Consider the following 13,584-nt stretch of genomic DNA (forward strand, 5'->3'; position numbering starts at 1 on the left):
ATTCTGTCTCGGTTTTAGAAATTTCTGACAGTGAATTGCATTTTCTCCTGGATTACTGCTTTTAGGCTTCTGCCCTTTTTTCAGAAGTGGCCATGAAAGACCTGAATGTAAGACTGAAGAGCCCTTTTGGCCACTGCTGTGGGTGAGGGTAAACGTCCCACTCCTCTCCTCAGGGCTTCAAGGTGTTACGCCTGTGAAACCTCAGCCCTTCCAAACTCCAGAGTACAGGCTTTATGGCAAATTTACTTCATTTTTGCTAGCAACAAGTCTTCATTCATGTCTTTATGACATTTTTACCTGTTCAAATCTAAGGAGTCAGAAACCTTTCACAAGGTTAGTTAAAACTAAGTTGGTAAAAAATAAAATAGAATAAGACATTCCAAGTAATTCACACATAGCTCATGTTACCATTCCTCCATCTTTAAAAGTTCATTTAAGAGCTATTTTTCTCAAACCCCAAATATCTTATAATTGTAAATTATAAAGGCAAATGAATATGTTTTCATTTTTTATAAAGGAAGCAGTGATATTTTATCATATTCATATTAGCCTTACAGATTTCTCAACAAGAATAGGCTGACCCACTTCTTACTTTGTCTCTGGGACTTGTCCTGTGTCCCTCTCTCTCCATATTGCCCTTGCTGTTCGCCTTTCTCTCTCTGGTGCTCTCCAATCACACAAGCTAAACCTGTTACTTAAATGGCTTCTCCATTAATCTGCTCCAGTACCCCAGGTACACAGGCCTTTGAAGCCCAGCGCAAAGCATCCCCAGCTCCAGCTATTCAAGCAAACACGTTGGTGTTAGCAATGCTGCAAAAATCCATCTGGGCCCAGGCGTTGTGACTGGCTTATTATCAGTCTCTATCTTGCCCTTTCCTTCCCTCTACTATTTTTCATCTTGCTTGTTCATGGCTTTAGCCCTCTCATTACCTTATTAGAAAGTTGCATGGATTTCTTCATTCCCAGCGTATCTGGACTATCTGTAACCTCATGGTACAAAGGAATGAAGGGCAAGCAATTCTTGGAGGTCATAAAATAGATCTGAAATTCAACATTCATCCTACGAATCATAAAAACTTCTTAAACATATTCAAAATAGTTTTTTTCAATTCACTGAAATTTTAGTTATGAGTGTTGTAATTTACCTTTCCTCTTCCTAATGTCAAGTAGATAGTAAAGAATCTGAGCCCTCTCTCCCATGGAAGTCATTGGTGGTTCCTAGAGATCTAGTAATCTTCTTTCTCAAAATGCTAGTCTGTATCTCAGTGATAATGTAACAAAATATAAAAGGACTTGCAGAATTGTCAGAAATATAAGCTTGCTTTGAGACCTAACCATTTTTTCTGCTTTTTTTAAAATTTTTTTTAGCCTCCACGAACATCTCATCCTGTTGTGAGGTTCTCCTGTGTAGACTGTGAGCCAATGGTAATAGACAAACTTCCTTTTGACAAATATGAACTTGAACCTTCGCCCTTAACTCAGTATATCTTAGAACGAAAGTCTCCCCATACCTGCTGGCAGGTACTTATCCTTACCTATTAGCCAAATGTCTGTAACCACTCTAGGATCTGGGAATTGTTTTAAGAAGCTTCAAAGGTTATTCTCAAAATAATTGGACTGACTGTGCTAATGATGTTTCTCATGAATGCTGTCAAATAAACAACAGGGCCAGGCAAATAATTTCAGACTAATATGAATCATTAGTCTACTGTACATTGCCATTTAAAGCAATAGAGTCTGATGAAATCTATATATTTGAGGATTTGGGGGACCCCTTGAAGTCTACCCATGGACCCCAGCTTAAGAATCCCTAATCTAAAGGTTGTACTTCACTTCAGGTATGGCATCAGCAGCTGAAACAAGGTGTTTAGCCCTTACTTTGCACTTGACAGATTGGAAGTACAGGATAGTTTAGGCAGAGAACCATAAGCACTGAAACTAATTTCTGTATTAGTGTAATATAATAAAACTCTTCATCCTGTAGTACAAATCACACTAATGTGTGTAATGTGGATTTTGCAACTTGAATGAGACAAATGCATAGAGATATCTATCATACACTGGCTCTTCCAAGTGTTACACTTAAGCCAGAAGGATTTGCTGATTGGTTAATAGAGTCACCTATGGAACTTAATTTGTAAAAATTCAGAGATGGCAGTCACAGCCTTTTTATGTGGATACAACAAAAATGTCCTACACTGTAAAGATGTATGTTATATTTCTAAACTGTAGAGATGTATGTTCTACTTCTATTAATATATAGGACTCTATAGCAATCAGTAACTGTTAGGCTCTATTTATGCAAGGAACACTTTCAGACTGCCATCTGTTTTATCTTAAAATGTGAGATTATTGCTACAAGTTGTCTGTAAGCTACTTAAATTCTCCCAAGATGCTACAACTAGTTAGAAAAAAAGGAGCAGGCTTAAAGCAAGAATGTAAAAGCACAAGAAACAGAATAATCTCACAAACATAATACTGAGCAAAGAAGCCAGACAGAAAAGATTACATATTGTGTGATTCTATGTTATATACTTTCAGAAAGAGGTAAAACTAACTTACTCAGAAGTCGGGATAGTGGTTTCTCTTAGGGGGATGCAAGGTAGTGGACAGAAGAGGACACAAGGAGATGTCTGGTTTTGTTCTGTTTCTTTCTTTCATTCTTTTCTTTTTGTTTTGTTTTGTTTTGAGACAGCATCCAGCCTGTTGCCCAGGGCGGAGTGCAGTAACACAATCGCAGCTCACTGTAGCCTCGACCTCCTTGGCTCAAGCAAAGCGATCCTCCCACCTCAGGCCCCACAGAGGAGCTAGGACTACAGGCACACACCACAATTCCTGGCTAACTTTTTTATTTATTTTTTTTTTATTTTTTATTATTTTTATTTTTATTTTTTTTAGAGAGACGGAGTCTCACTGTGTTGTCCAGGCTGGTCTCAAACTCCTGGGCTCAAGCAATCCTCCCATCTCGGCTTCCCAGAGTGCTGGGATGATGGCATCAACCATTGTGCCTGGCCATATTCTGTTTTTTGACTCGTGTGCTGTTTACACATGTACATTCACTTTGTGAGCATTCATTGAGCTACATACTTATAGTTTACCCCAAAAGTGCTAGAAATGTAGAGATATGGATAATAGATTGCTAATTTAAAATAAAGATATGACCTTTGAATTTATGGGTTGAAAAATATTTTTATAATGAAAGCAAATAAAATTACAAATTATAGCCTTTCCCTAAAATAACCCCTCTTTTCTATATAGCACATTTCTTGGAAACCTTCTTCAGAGAAACTTAAGAAATGCTGTCCTTGCTCCTGCACAACCCCTTAAATATGTCATATGCCTCTTTCCTGTACTTTATGTTACTTTGTTTTAGAGTATTCTTAATGTGATGAATTAGTGGTAGTGAAAAGAATAAAATGAACCAGTAGCCAGGAAATTTGGCAAAACCACAATGGAGACCGGAGCCTAACCCTAGTTCTGTCACCAACTATGTGGCTTGCACGAGGGACTTACTTTGTCCGAACTAGCTCTAAAGATCCTTTGGAACCCTAAAAATCTATGAATCTGTGGCTGATAAGGAATTTGGAAAAACTCAAGGGGCTAAGGAAGGTAGGAAAGAGAAAGAGAGAAAGAAACAAAATACAGTGCTTTTCCTTTCATGGGAATCATAGATCTGACCCTTGACTGCCTTGTGCATGTGATTTTTTTTATCTTTCTTTGATGAATTTTTCTCTCTTCTAATATACACACTTAGGAAATAAAATCTAGCATGGTTTATTGCAGTTATCTGTTTCTATTATCATTCAAATTATGACACAAAATCTAGTAGACTCATGTTTTAGTACAACTCATGTTCTGTGGGATCATAAATTACATAAATTACATTACATAATTATACCAACTTATTCTTAGTGATAATATTATAAGAAGGTAGTGAATTGGTAGGTGATATTGGTGGTACTGAGAACTAGCAAGGTAAATGGATTCTGTTAAATGTCAAGGTTCTACTTTGTTGTAAACGATTCTGCCGAAGGACTTTGGAAAAGTAAAGGTCCAGGTCTCTAAAAGTATATATTGGTGGTTTGGACCAAAGACTCTGAACATGGAACAGAGAAAACATGGCAGCTAGGGGACCCCAGCACAACATATCAACTGTAAGGGGGCTGATGATACAGGAATCACATCAGGAAATCAATAAGGAGTAAGAAAATAGTCATATGGAATTAAGATCAATGTTTTGATCTTCACTGAATGTTTACTCTACCAGCATAACTTTTTTTTTTTTTTTTTTTTTTTGAGACGGAGTCCTGCTCTGTTGCCCAGGCTGGAGTGCAGTGGCACAATCTCAGCTCACTGCAACCTCCACCTCCTGGGTTCAAGTGATTCTCCTGCACAGCCTCTCGAGTAGCTGGGATTACAGGCGTACCACCATGCCCGGCTAATTTTTGTATTTTTTAGTAGAGATGGGGTTTCACCATGTTGGCCAGGCTGGTCTGGAACTCCTGACCTCAGGTGATCCGCCCGCCTCGGCCTCCCGAAGTGCTAGGATTACAGGTGTGAGCCACCGCACTCAGCCACTACCAGCATAACTTATAAGAGAAATGCCTTCCAGGTTGACCCAAAGTATCTCCTTGCTGTCTCAAAATAACTAGCACCAGTGCCTGGCTTATTATAATAGGTTACTCAGTAAATATTTATTGAAAAAAAAATGAATAAATGGGTAGGGGAAGGAGGCAGCAAAGACGCATAGAGCAAAGACTTAATAATAGTACAATGAAGACGGTTTACATAATCCTTTAAGTAGGCTTTGTTTTTGTAATTTCATGCTTCAGGCATGGGACTATGTTCTATTTTCTTCACAGTCTGCACTCTGATTACCACTTGTTCTTTTGAGAAGTTAATTTGTTTTAGTGGCTGGTTTCCTCTTAGCAGTATTTCAGCTTTATTTTTCATTTTGCTAAGTAAGTAACTATCTGGGTACTGTTGATGTAGCCTGTGGTCTCTGAATGGTTGTTGCATAGTATAGTTTCATTTCTTAATATAATTTATAGGAGAATTGCGATCTGAACATTCATATTTAGTAGGACTTTTTCTGAGACAGGGTCTTGCTCTGTCACCCAGGGTGGAGTGCAGTGGTGACTCACTGCAGCCTCAAGCTCCTGGGCTCAAGCCATCCTCCTGCCTCAGCCTCCCAAGGATCTGGGACCATAGGCACGTGCCACCACACTTGGCTAATTTTTAAAATTTGTTGTAGAGATGAGATCTCCCTTTGTCTCCCAGGCTGGTCTCAAACTCCTGGCCTCAAGCAATCCTTCCACCTCAGTCTCCCAAAGTGTCAGGATTATAAATGTGAGCCACCTGTAATCCTAGTACATGAGCCTAGCCTAGTATAATATATTTTGACATAACCATAGGCTAAAAACACTATTGCTATTTTAAAATTACAATCAAATTGTACCATAGATGCTGCTATGGAATGTTACTGTGGGTTTGGTTTGACATAAAATCCTTATTGTCATCACTGTGCGTTACTTCATGTTCTTCTCAGGTATTTGTTACTAGCAGTGGAAAGTACAATGAACTTGGATATCCATTTGGTTATTTAAAAGCCAGTACAACTTTAACTTGTGTAAACCTCTTTGTGATGCCTTACAACTACCCAGTTTTACTTCCTCTTTTAGGTAAGTAAAACATGTGCCACTGAATCATCTTTAAAATACAACAGAAATGAAAAATCAATAATTTTAAATGTAGATGACAGTAAAAAACTGATTTGAAAGGAAAGAATTTGCATACTGTTTTCTGTTTGTTTTCTTTTTGTTGTTTTTACATCAAACAGAAGAGAAGCTTGACCTTCAGCGTGTGATTCTTATGCTGTTCTTCAGGTTGCAACTTCCAATGCATGCCCCACCCCAATCCCCAGTTTGAGGTGCACTTGGCTTTTTTGTATAGTTTGGGGCCAAAAAATACCAAAACAGAGCTACCATGGGGTGGGAGTAATGGCTTGTGCTTGTTTCCCCTCAGAAGATAAATGCTCTTGAGGCATCTGTTTCAGGCAGAGTAGTGAGTTAAGAAAATAGGTACCAGAGTAAATTCTGCAATGACTGTGGTTGTAGAAGCTGTGATTTCCATAGCAAGGTTCTAAAAGGAACAACTCAAGAAGCTGTTACTCAGATACTAATGAAAATGTGTGTGGAGATATTTTCCCCTTATTTGAAGAGCCACATCTGTTTAGAGTAATGTAGTACTTACTGCACAGCATCCTTCTAGTTGTAAAGTTGTAAATGTTTTTATTTCGTGGAGTTTCTTAATTTTTGCAAAAAGGGTCGAATCTTTACTAAGTTTTCATATGATCATTAAAACTATGAGACTTTTAGTGCTATAAATACAACATACATTGAGTATACTGAAGTTGCAATACTTTTAAATGTTGATTTAAGAAGTTTAAGAATGAGTCATCATAAATGTATTAGCATGATTATTTTATATAACCTATCTACTTTATTTCTTAGTCCAACCTAAGAGGGATGTTCTCTTTCTAAGAGCTGATTATCATTAACATAAGATATAGGTTATATCTTTCAGATTAATAAGACAGCCAGTAAAAAAGTGTCTGTATTTTGCAGATTTATTTATCCCTTTTCTTAAATATGTCTTTATGACTTCAGTTTCCACAACTATAAAGTGAAGAGATTAGACTATGTAATCTTCACTACCACTGTTAATGGTATTATTTTTCTATTTTTAAGTGCACTTTTTTTGATCTACTTTATTGAGTTATGCTTGACATACAAAAAGTTGTACATATTTAATGTATACAACTTGATGAGTTTGGAGATAAGTATATACCCATTAAACCGTCACCTCAATCTATGCCACAAACCTATCAGTCACCTCCAAAAGTTTCCTCCTGCCCTGATAAGATCTACCCTCTTACTGATCTTTTAAGTACACAATACAGTATTGTTAACTATAGGTACTATGCTAGAAAACATTATGCTGAGTGAAATAAACCAGACACAGAAGAACAGATACTACATGATACCACTTACACACTTTTTGTTTTGAGATAATTGCAGATTCACATGTAGTTGTAAGAAATAATATAGAAAGAGATGACCTCAAAAGCACAGGCTACAAAGACAAAACTAGACACATGGGACTATATCAAACTTAAAAGCTTGTGCATCAAGGGAGACAATCAACAGAGTGGAAAGGCAACCTATGGAATAGGAGAAAATATTTGCAAATCATATATCTTATAAGGGCTTAATTTCCAAAAAATATAAGGAAGTCTTACATTTCAATAGCAAAACAAAAACAAAACCCTAAATAACCTGCTTAAAAAATGGGCAAAGGACTTGAATAGATATTTCTCCAAGGAAGAGGTACAAATGGTTAATAGGCATATCAAGAGATGCTCAACATCACTAATCATTACAGAAATGCAAATCAAAACTAAAGTAAGGCATTACATTACACCCCTCAGGATGGTCACTATCACAAAAACAGAAAATGAGAAGTGTTGGTAAAGATGTGGAGAAATTGGAATTCTTGTGCACTCTTGGGAATGTAAAATGTTGCAACCAGTATGGAAAACAGATAGAAGTACCTCAAAAAATTAAAAATAGAATTAACCATATGATCCAGCAATCCCATTTCTGAGTATATATCCAAAATAATTGAATCCAGAATCTTGAAGATACATTTGCACACCCATGTTCACTGCAGCATTATTCACAATAGCTAAAAAAAAAAAAAATCCGTTGATGGATAAATGAATAAAGAAAATGTGGTAGATATACATGCAATGGAATATCATTTAGTCTTAAGAAGGAAATTTTGTGACATGCTACAATGTGGATGAACCTAGTGGACTTATCCTAAGTGAAATAAGCCAAATGACAAATATTGTATGATTCCACTTATATGAGTTATTAAAAGTAGTCAAACTCATAGAAACGGGCTGGGTGAGGGGAAAATGGGGACTTGTTTTTCAGTGGGTAATAGAGTTTCAGTTTTCTAAGGTGAAAAGCCTCTAGATATCTATGGCACAGCAATATGCATACAGTTAACACTATTGGACTGTACAGTTAAAAATGGTTAAGATGGTAAGTATTACATGTTTTTAAACACAATTTTTCTTTTCTTTTTTTTTTTTTGAGACAAGAGTCTCTTTCTGTCACCCAAGCCAGAGTGTAATGGCATGATCTTGGCTCACTGCAACCTCTATCTCCCAGGTTCAAGTGATTCTCCCGCCTCAGCCTCCCAAGTAGCTGGGATTACAGGCGCGCACCATCACGCCCAGCTACTTTTTGTATTTTTAGTAGAGACGAGGTTTCACCATGTTTTCCAGGCTGGTCTCGAACTCCTGACCTCAAGTGATTGGCCCACCTCGGCCTCCCAAAGTGCTGGGATTGCAGGCATGAGCCACTGCGCCCAGCCTAAACACAATTTTTAATAACATTTTTTAAAAAGAAATAACACAGAAAGATCCTATGTACTCTTTATTCAGTTTTCCCAAATGGAAGTCTTGCAAAACTACAGTACAGTATCACAATTGTGATATTAACATTGATGCAGTGAAGATACAGAATATTTTCATCACCACAAAGATCCCTTATGAGGCCCTATTACAGCCACATCTGCCTGCCTTCTGTACCCATCCCCTCCTTAACCACTGCCAACCACTAATCTGTTCTACATGTCTACAATTTTATTATATCAAGAATGTTATATAAATGGAACCATTCAGTATGTAACCTTTTGGGATTGGCTTTTTTCACTCAGTGTAATTCTCTAGAGATTCCTTCAGGTTGTTGTAAGTATCAATAGTTTGTTCCTCTTCACTGCTGAGTTTACAAACTATGACATTAATATACCACAGTTTCTCCACCTATTCACCTGTTGAAGGACATCTGTGTTGTTTATGCTTTTTGGCTATTGTGAATAAAGCTACTGTAAATATTTGCATACAGGTTGTGAACATAAGTCTTCACTTCTATGAGATAAATGCCTAGGAGTGCAATTGCTGGATCCTATGGTAGTTGCATGTTTAGTTATTTAAGAAACAGCCTAAGTGTTTTCCAGAGTAGCTATACTATTTTACATTCCCACCATTAGTGTATAAGTGAATCAGTTTCTCTGCATCTTCATCAGCCTTTGGTGTTGTCAGTATTTTTAAAATTTTAGCCATTTTGATAGGTGTATGGTGATATAGCACTGTGGTTTTAATTTGTATTTCCCTAATGGCTAACAATGTTGATCATCTTTCTATGTGCTGATGTGCTGATGTGCCATTGTATATGTTCTTTGGTGAACTGACTTTTCCCTATATTTTAATTAGATTGTTTGCTTTTGTTACTGTTGAGTTTTGAAAGTTCTTTATATATCGTAGATACTAGCCCTCTGACAGGTGACTTGCAACTACTTATTTAGATCTTTTTTTTATCTTTCATTGGTCTTATGCAGTTTTCCACATACAAATGCGGTGCATATTTTGTTATATTTACACCTACTTCATTTTTTGAGTGATTGCAAATGCTATTATATTTTTGATGTTGGTGTCTACATGTTCACTGCTAGTATATACGAATACAGTTGATTTTTATGTTAATATTGTATCCTGCAACTTTACTGATCTCACTTATTAGTTGTAGGAGAGTTTTGTAGATTCCCTGGAATTTTCAATGTAGATAATTATGTCATCTGCAAATAGAGACAGTTTTACCTTTTCTATTCTTATCTTTATGCTTTTTCTTTTCTTTTCTTGCCTTACTGTACTGTAGAGAACTTCCAGCACTGTGTTGAATGGCAGTGGTAAGATGTATGTTCCATCAGTGCTTGACAACTATGCACTATTCATTCTTACATTAAGCATAATGCTTTTGTAGATTTTCTTTATCAAGTTGAAGAGTTCTGGCTGGGTGCGGTGGCTCACGCCTGTAATCTCAGCACTTTGAGAAGCCAAGATGGGTGGATCACCTGAGGTCAGGAGTTCGAGACCAGCCTGACCAACATGGCAAAACCCCATCTCTACTAAAAAATACAAAAATTAGCTGGGCATGGTGGCACACACCTGTAGTCCCAGCTACTTGGGAGGCTGAGGCGGGAGAATCGCTCGAACCCAGGAGGTGGAGGTTGCAATGAGCCGAGATTGTGCCACTGCACTCCAGCCTGGGAGACAGTGCAAAACTCCATCTCAAAAATAAAAAGTTGAAGAATTCCCCTTCTATTTGTATTTTTCTGAGTTTTAAAAATCATAAATAGGTGTTAAAGCTTCTCAAATGCTCTTTCTTTCTTTCTTTTTTTTTTTTTTGAGATGGAATCTTGCTGTGTTGCCCAGGCTGGAGTGCAGTGGCATGATCTTGGCTCACTGCAACCTCTGCCTCCTGGGTTCAAGCGATTCTCATGCCTCAGCCTCCCAAGTAGCTGGATTACAGGCATGTACCACCGTGCCTGGCTAATTTTTATATTTTTAGTTAGAGACGGGCTTTCACCGTGTTGGGCAAGCTGATCTTGAACTCCTGACCTCAGGTGATCCATTCGCCTCGGCCTTCCAAAGTGCTGGGATTATAGGCGCGAGCCACTGGGCCACGCCTCAAATGTTCTTTCTGTATCATTTGATATGACCATATGATTTTTCTTCTTTAGTGTGTAAGTATGATGGATTACACTGACTAATTTTCAAATATTGAACCAGCTTTCTATCCCTGAAATAAATCTCACTTGGTCATGGCATATAATTCTTTTCATATATATTACTGAGTTCTATGTGCTGATATTTTCTTGAGTAATTTTGTGTCTATATTCATGAAAGATATTGGCCTGTAGATTTCTTTTTTGTTGTCTTTGGTTTTAGTATCAAGGTAATACAAGCTCTTCATAAAATGAATTGGGAAGTGCTTCTCCTATTCTGTTTTCTGGAAAAGATTGTGTATAATTGGTATTAATTATTCTGTAAACATTTGATAGAATTCCTGAGTGAAACTATCTGGTTCTAAACATTCCTGTTGGGAGTTTTAAAATTATTAATTCAATTTCTTTCATTAATTCAATTTCTTTCTTTTCATTATGTGTTTCATTGAGTGAAATGTGGTTATGTGTCCTTTTGAGGAATCAGTCCATTTGCCCATTTTATCTAAGTTGTGAAATGTATGTGTGTAGAATCATTCTTAGCAATCCCTTATTGTCCTTTTGATGTGTACAGAGCCTTTAGTGATATCACCTATATTATTCCTGGTATTGATAATACGGGTCTTATGTCTTCTTTGTCTTTGTCAGCCTTGCTAGATGTTTGTCACTTTTATTAATCTCATCAAAGAACCAGCTGTTTCATTAATCTTATCATTTTTTTTTCTTTTTTAAATTTCATTGATTTCTTTATTTCCTTTCTTCTTACTTTAAGTTTGTTTTGCCTTTCTTTTTTGATTCTTGGTATGGGATCTTAGATTATTGGTTTGATACTTTTCCTCTTTTCTATTGTAAGTAGTAATTAGTGCCTTAAATTTCTCTCAGCACTAATTTAGCTGCTTTCCACAAATTTTACATGTTGCCCTTCATTTTCATTCACTTTACTTTGTCTTTTGATTTCTCCTGAGACTTATTTGACCCATAGATTATTTAGAAGTGTATTGTTTGATTTCCAAGTATTTTGAAATTTACCTATTATCTTTTTGTTATTAGTTTCTAGATTGAATTCCATCGTGGTCAGAGGACACATCTGTATTTGATATCTACTCTTATAAATATGTTGCCATTTGCTTTATGGCAAAGCATATTTTCTATCTTAATATATATTCCAGCAGTGCTTGAAAATAATGTATGATCTCATGTTGTTTGGTAGGATACTCTACAAGTGTTAAATTGTTCCTGTTGGTTGATGGTGTTCTGCTATATCCTTGTTGATTTTCTGTCTATTTGCTCTATCAGTTTTTGAGAAAGGGTTGTTGAAGTCTCCAACTATAATTGTGGATTTGTCTGTTTCTTTTTCAGTTCCATCAATTTTTGCTTCAATTATTTTGCAGCTTTTACTTTGTTCATATACATTTAGAATCATGGTGTATTCTTCCTTGATTTATCATTATGTAATGTATCTTTGCTAATTTGCTTTTAAGTCTGCTTTATCTGATACTAATGTATCCACTTCTGTTTTTCTTTGATGTTTGCATGATATATCTTTTCCCATCATTTTACTTTGAACTTGCCTGTAACTGTTTTGTTTAAGTGAGTTTCTTATGGACAGCACATTTTTGAGTCATGTTTTTTAATCCACTCTGCCAATCTTCGTTTTCTAATTGGTGTATTTAGATATCTGCATTTAATGTGATTATTGTTATGTTAGGGCTTAAGTATGCCGTCTTATAGTATTGTTTTCTCTTTGTTCTATTTTTCTTTTCTCTGTTTTCGTTTTACTGGCATCTTTTGGGTTATTTAAATGTTTTTTAGAATTCTATTTTCTTTTACTATAGTACTTTCAAGTATATCTGTTTGGATAGCTTTTTTAGTGATTGCTCCAGGTGTTATATATGCACAAATTACCACAGTCTACTCGTTCTCATTATTTTACTAATTTGAGTGGAATATAGAAACTTTATCTCTCATTATATTCCCTTACCCTCTTCCATTTATAATAAAATTATCTGAACTATTTTATGTACAATTAGAAATACATGAGGCAGTGTTATAACTTTCGCTTCAACTGTCAAACATAATTTAGAAAACTCAGGATGAAAGTCCATTGTTTTAAACCATATTTTGGCATATCCTGTTCTTTCTTCCTGATAATTCAAGGTTTGTTCTTTTATGTTTAATTTCTGTTTAAAGAACATCCTTTAGCTGTTTTTTAAGGGTAGGTCTGCTAGTGACAAATTCTCTTAGTTTCTCTTCATCTGAGAATATCTTGATTTCCCCTTCATTCCTGAAATATATATATATATACATATATATATATATATACACACATATATATACAGATATATACGTATATATATACACACACATATATGTATCTATATACACTATATATGTATATAGATACATATATATATGTATATATACCATCCTAGAGAGTCCATGTGAATGGGTATTTAATGCCATGGAAATAATTTGCTGAGCTACAGAGGTAGTGACTAAGGCACTGTCACCCCAGGAGCTCTCTACTCTTAATCTAGACTGCAGAATATTTTCTTTCTTCTCCTGACTCCCATTTTAAAACTCTGGCGGAAAATAATTAGCCTAAACAAGCTCCTTGGTGGAATCATTGCACTTGGCATTGTTAGAAATACAAAGAGTATTATTCACTTGATTATCTAATCTATTTATATCTAAAAGTTTCTCCAGTATTTACGTTTGTCTGTTAGTTTCCAAAATCTGCCTAATTCCCAACAGACTCCACATAAAGACATGGTATAACAGGATATATCCATGGTCTCTCATTCCTTTCTGTCAAGATATGAATGGTCTTTAAAGGCCCCACTTGCTGCAATGAACCAGAAATATCTTCAAATCTTTAACAAAAGACCTACATTTTATGACTTTGTAAATTTAAATTTGTTTCAGCAGGAGTGAATAATTTATTATAGC

General features: G+C 36.0%; 1 protein-coding gene across 9 annotated transcripts in view; it reads left to right on the plus strand.

Annotated features, from left to right (window-relative positions):
- The window catches only part of INTS6L (integrator complex subunit 6 like), a 59,165-nt gene that overhangs the window by 30,624 nt on the left and 14,957 nt on the right, over window positions 1–13,584 (plus strand). For all 9 annotated transcript variants that reach the window (XR_004028701.1, XR_004028700.1, XM_030806877.1 and 6 more), the window contains exons 8-9: window positions 1,369–1,521; window positions 5,549–5,681. Coding sequence is in view for 7 of the 9 variants with exons in the window: in XM_030806877.1 (XP_030662737.1) it covers window positions 1,369–1,521; window positions 5,549–5,681 (286 nt within the window). In the remaining 2 variants the exon portion in view is untranslated. The remainder of the gene's footprint in view (window positions 1–1,368; window positions 1,522–5,548; window positions 5,682–13,584) is intronic.

Source organism: Nomascus leucogenys, chromosome X (assembly GCF_006542625.1).
Source record: "Nomascus leucogenys isolate Asia chromosome X, Asia_NLE_v1, whole genome shotgun sequence".
NCBI lineage: Eukaryota > Metazoa > Chordata > Mammalia > Primates > Hylobatidae > Nomascus > Nomascus leucogenys.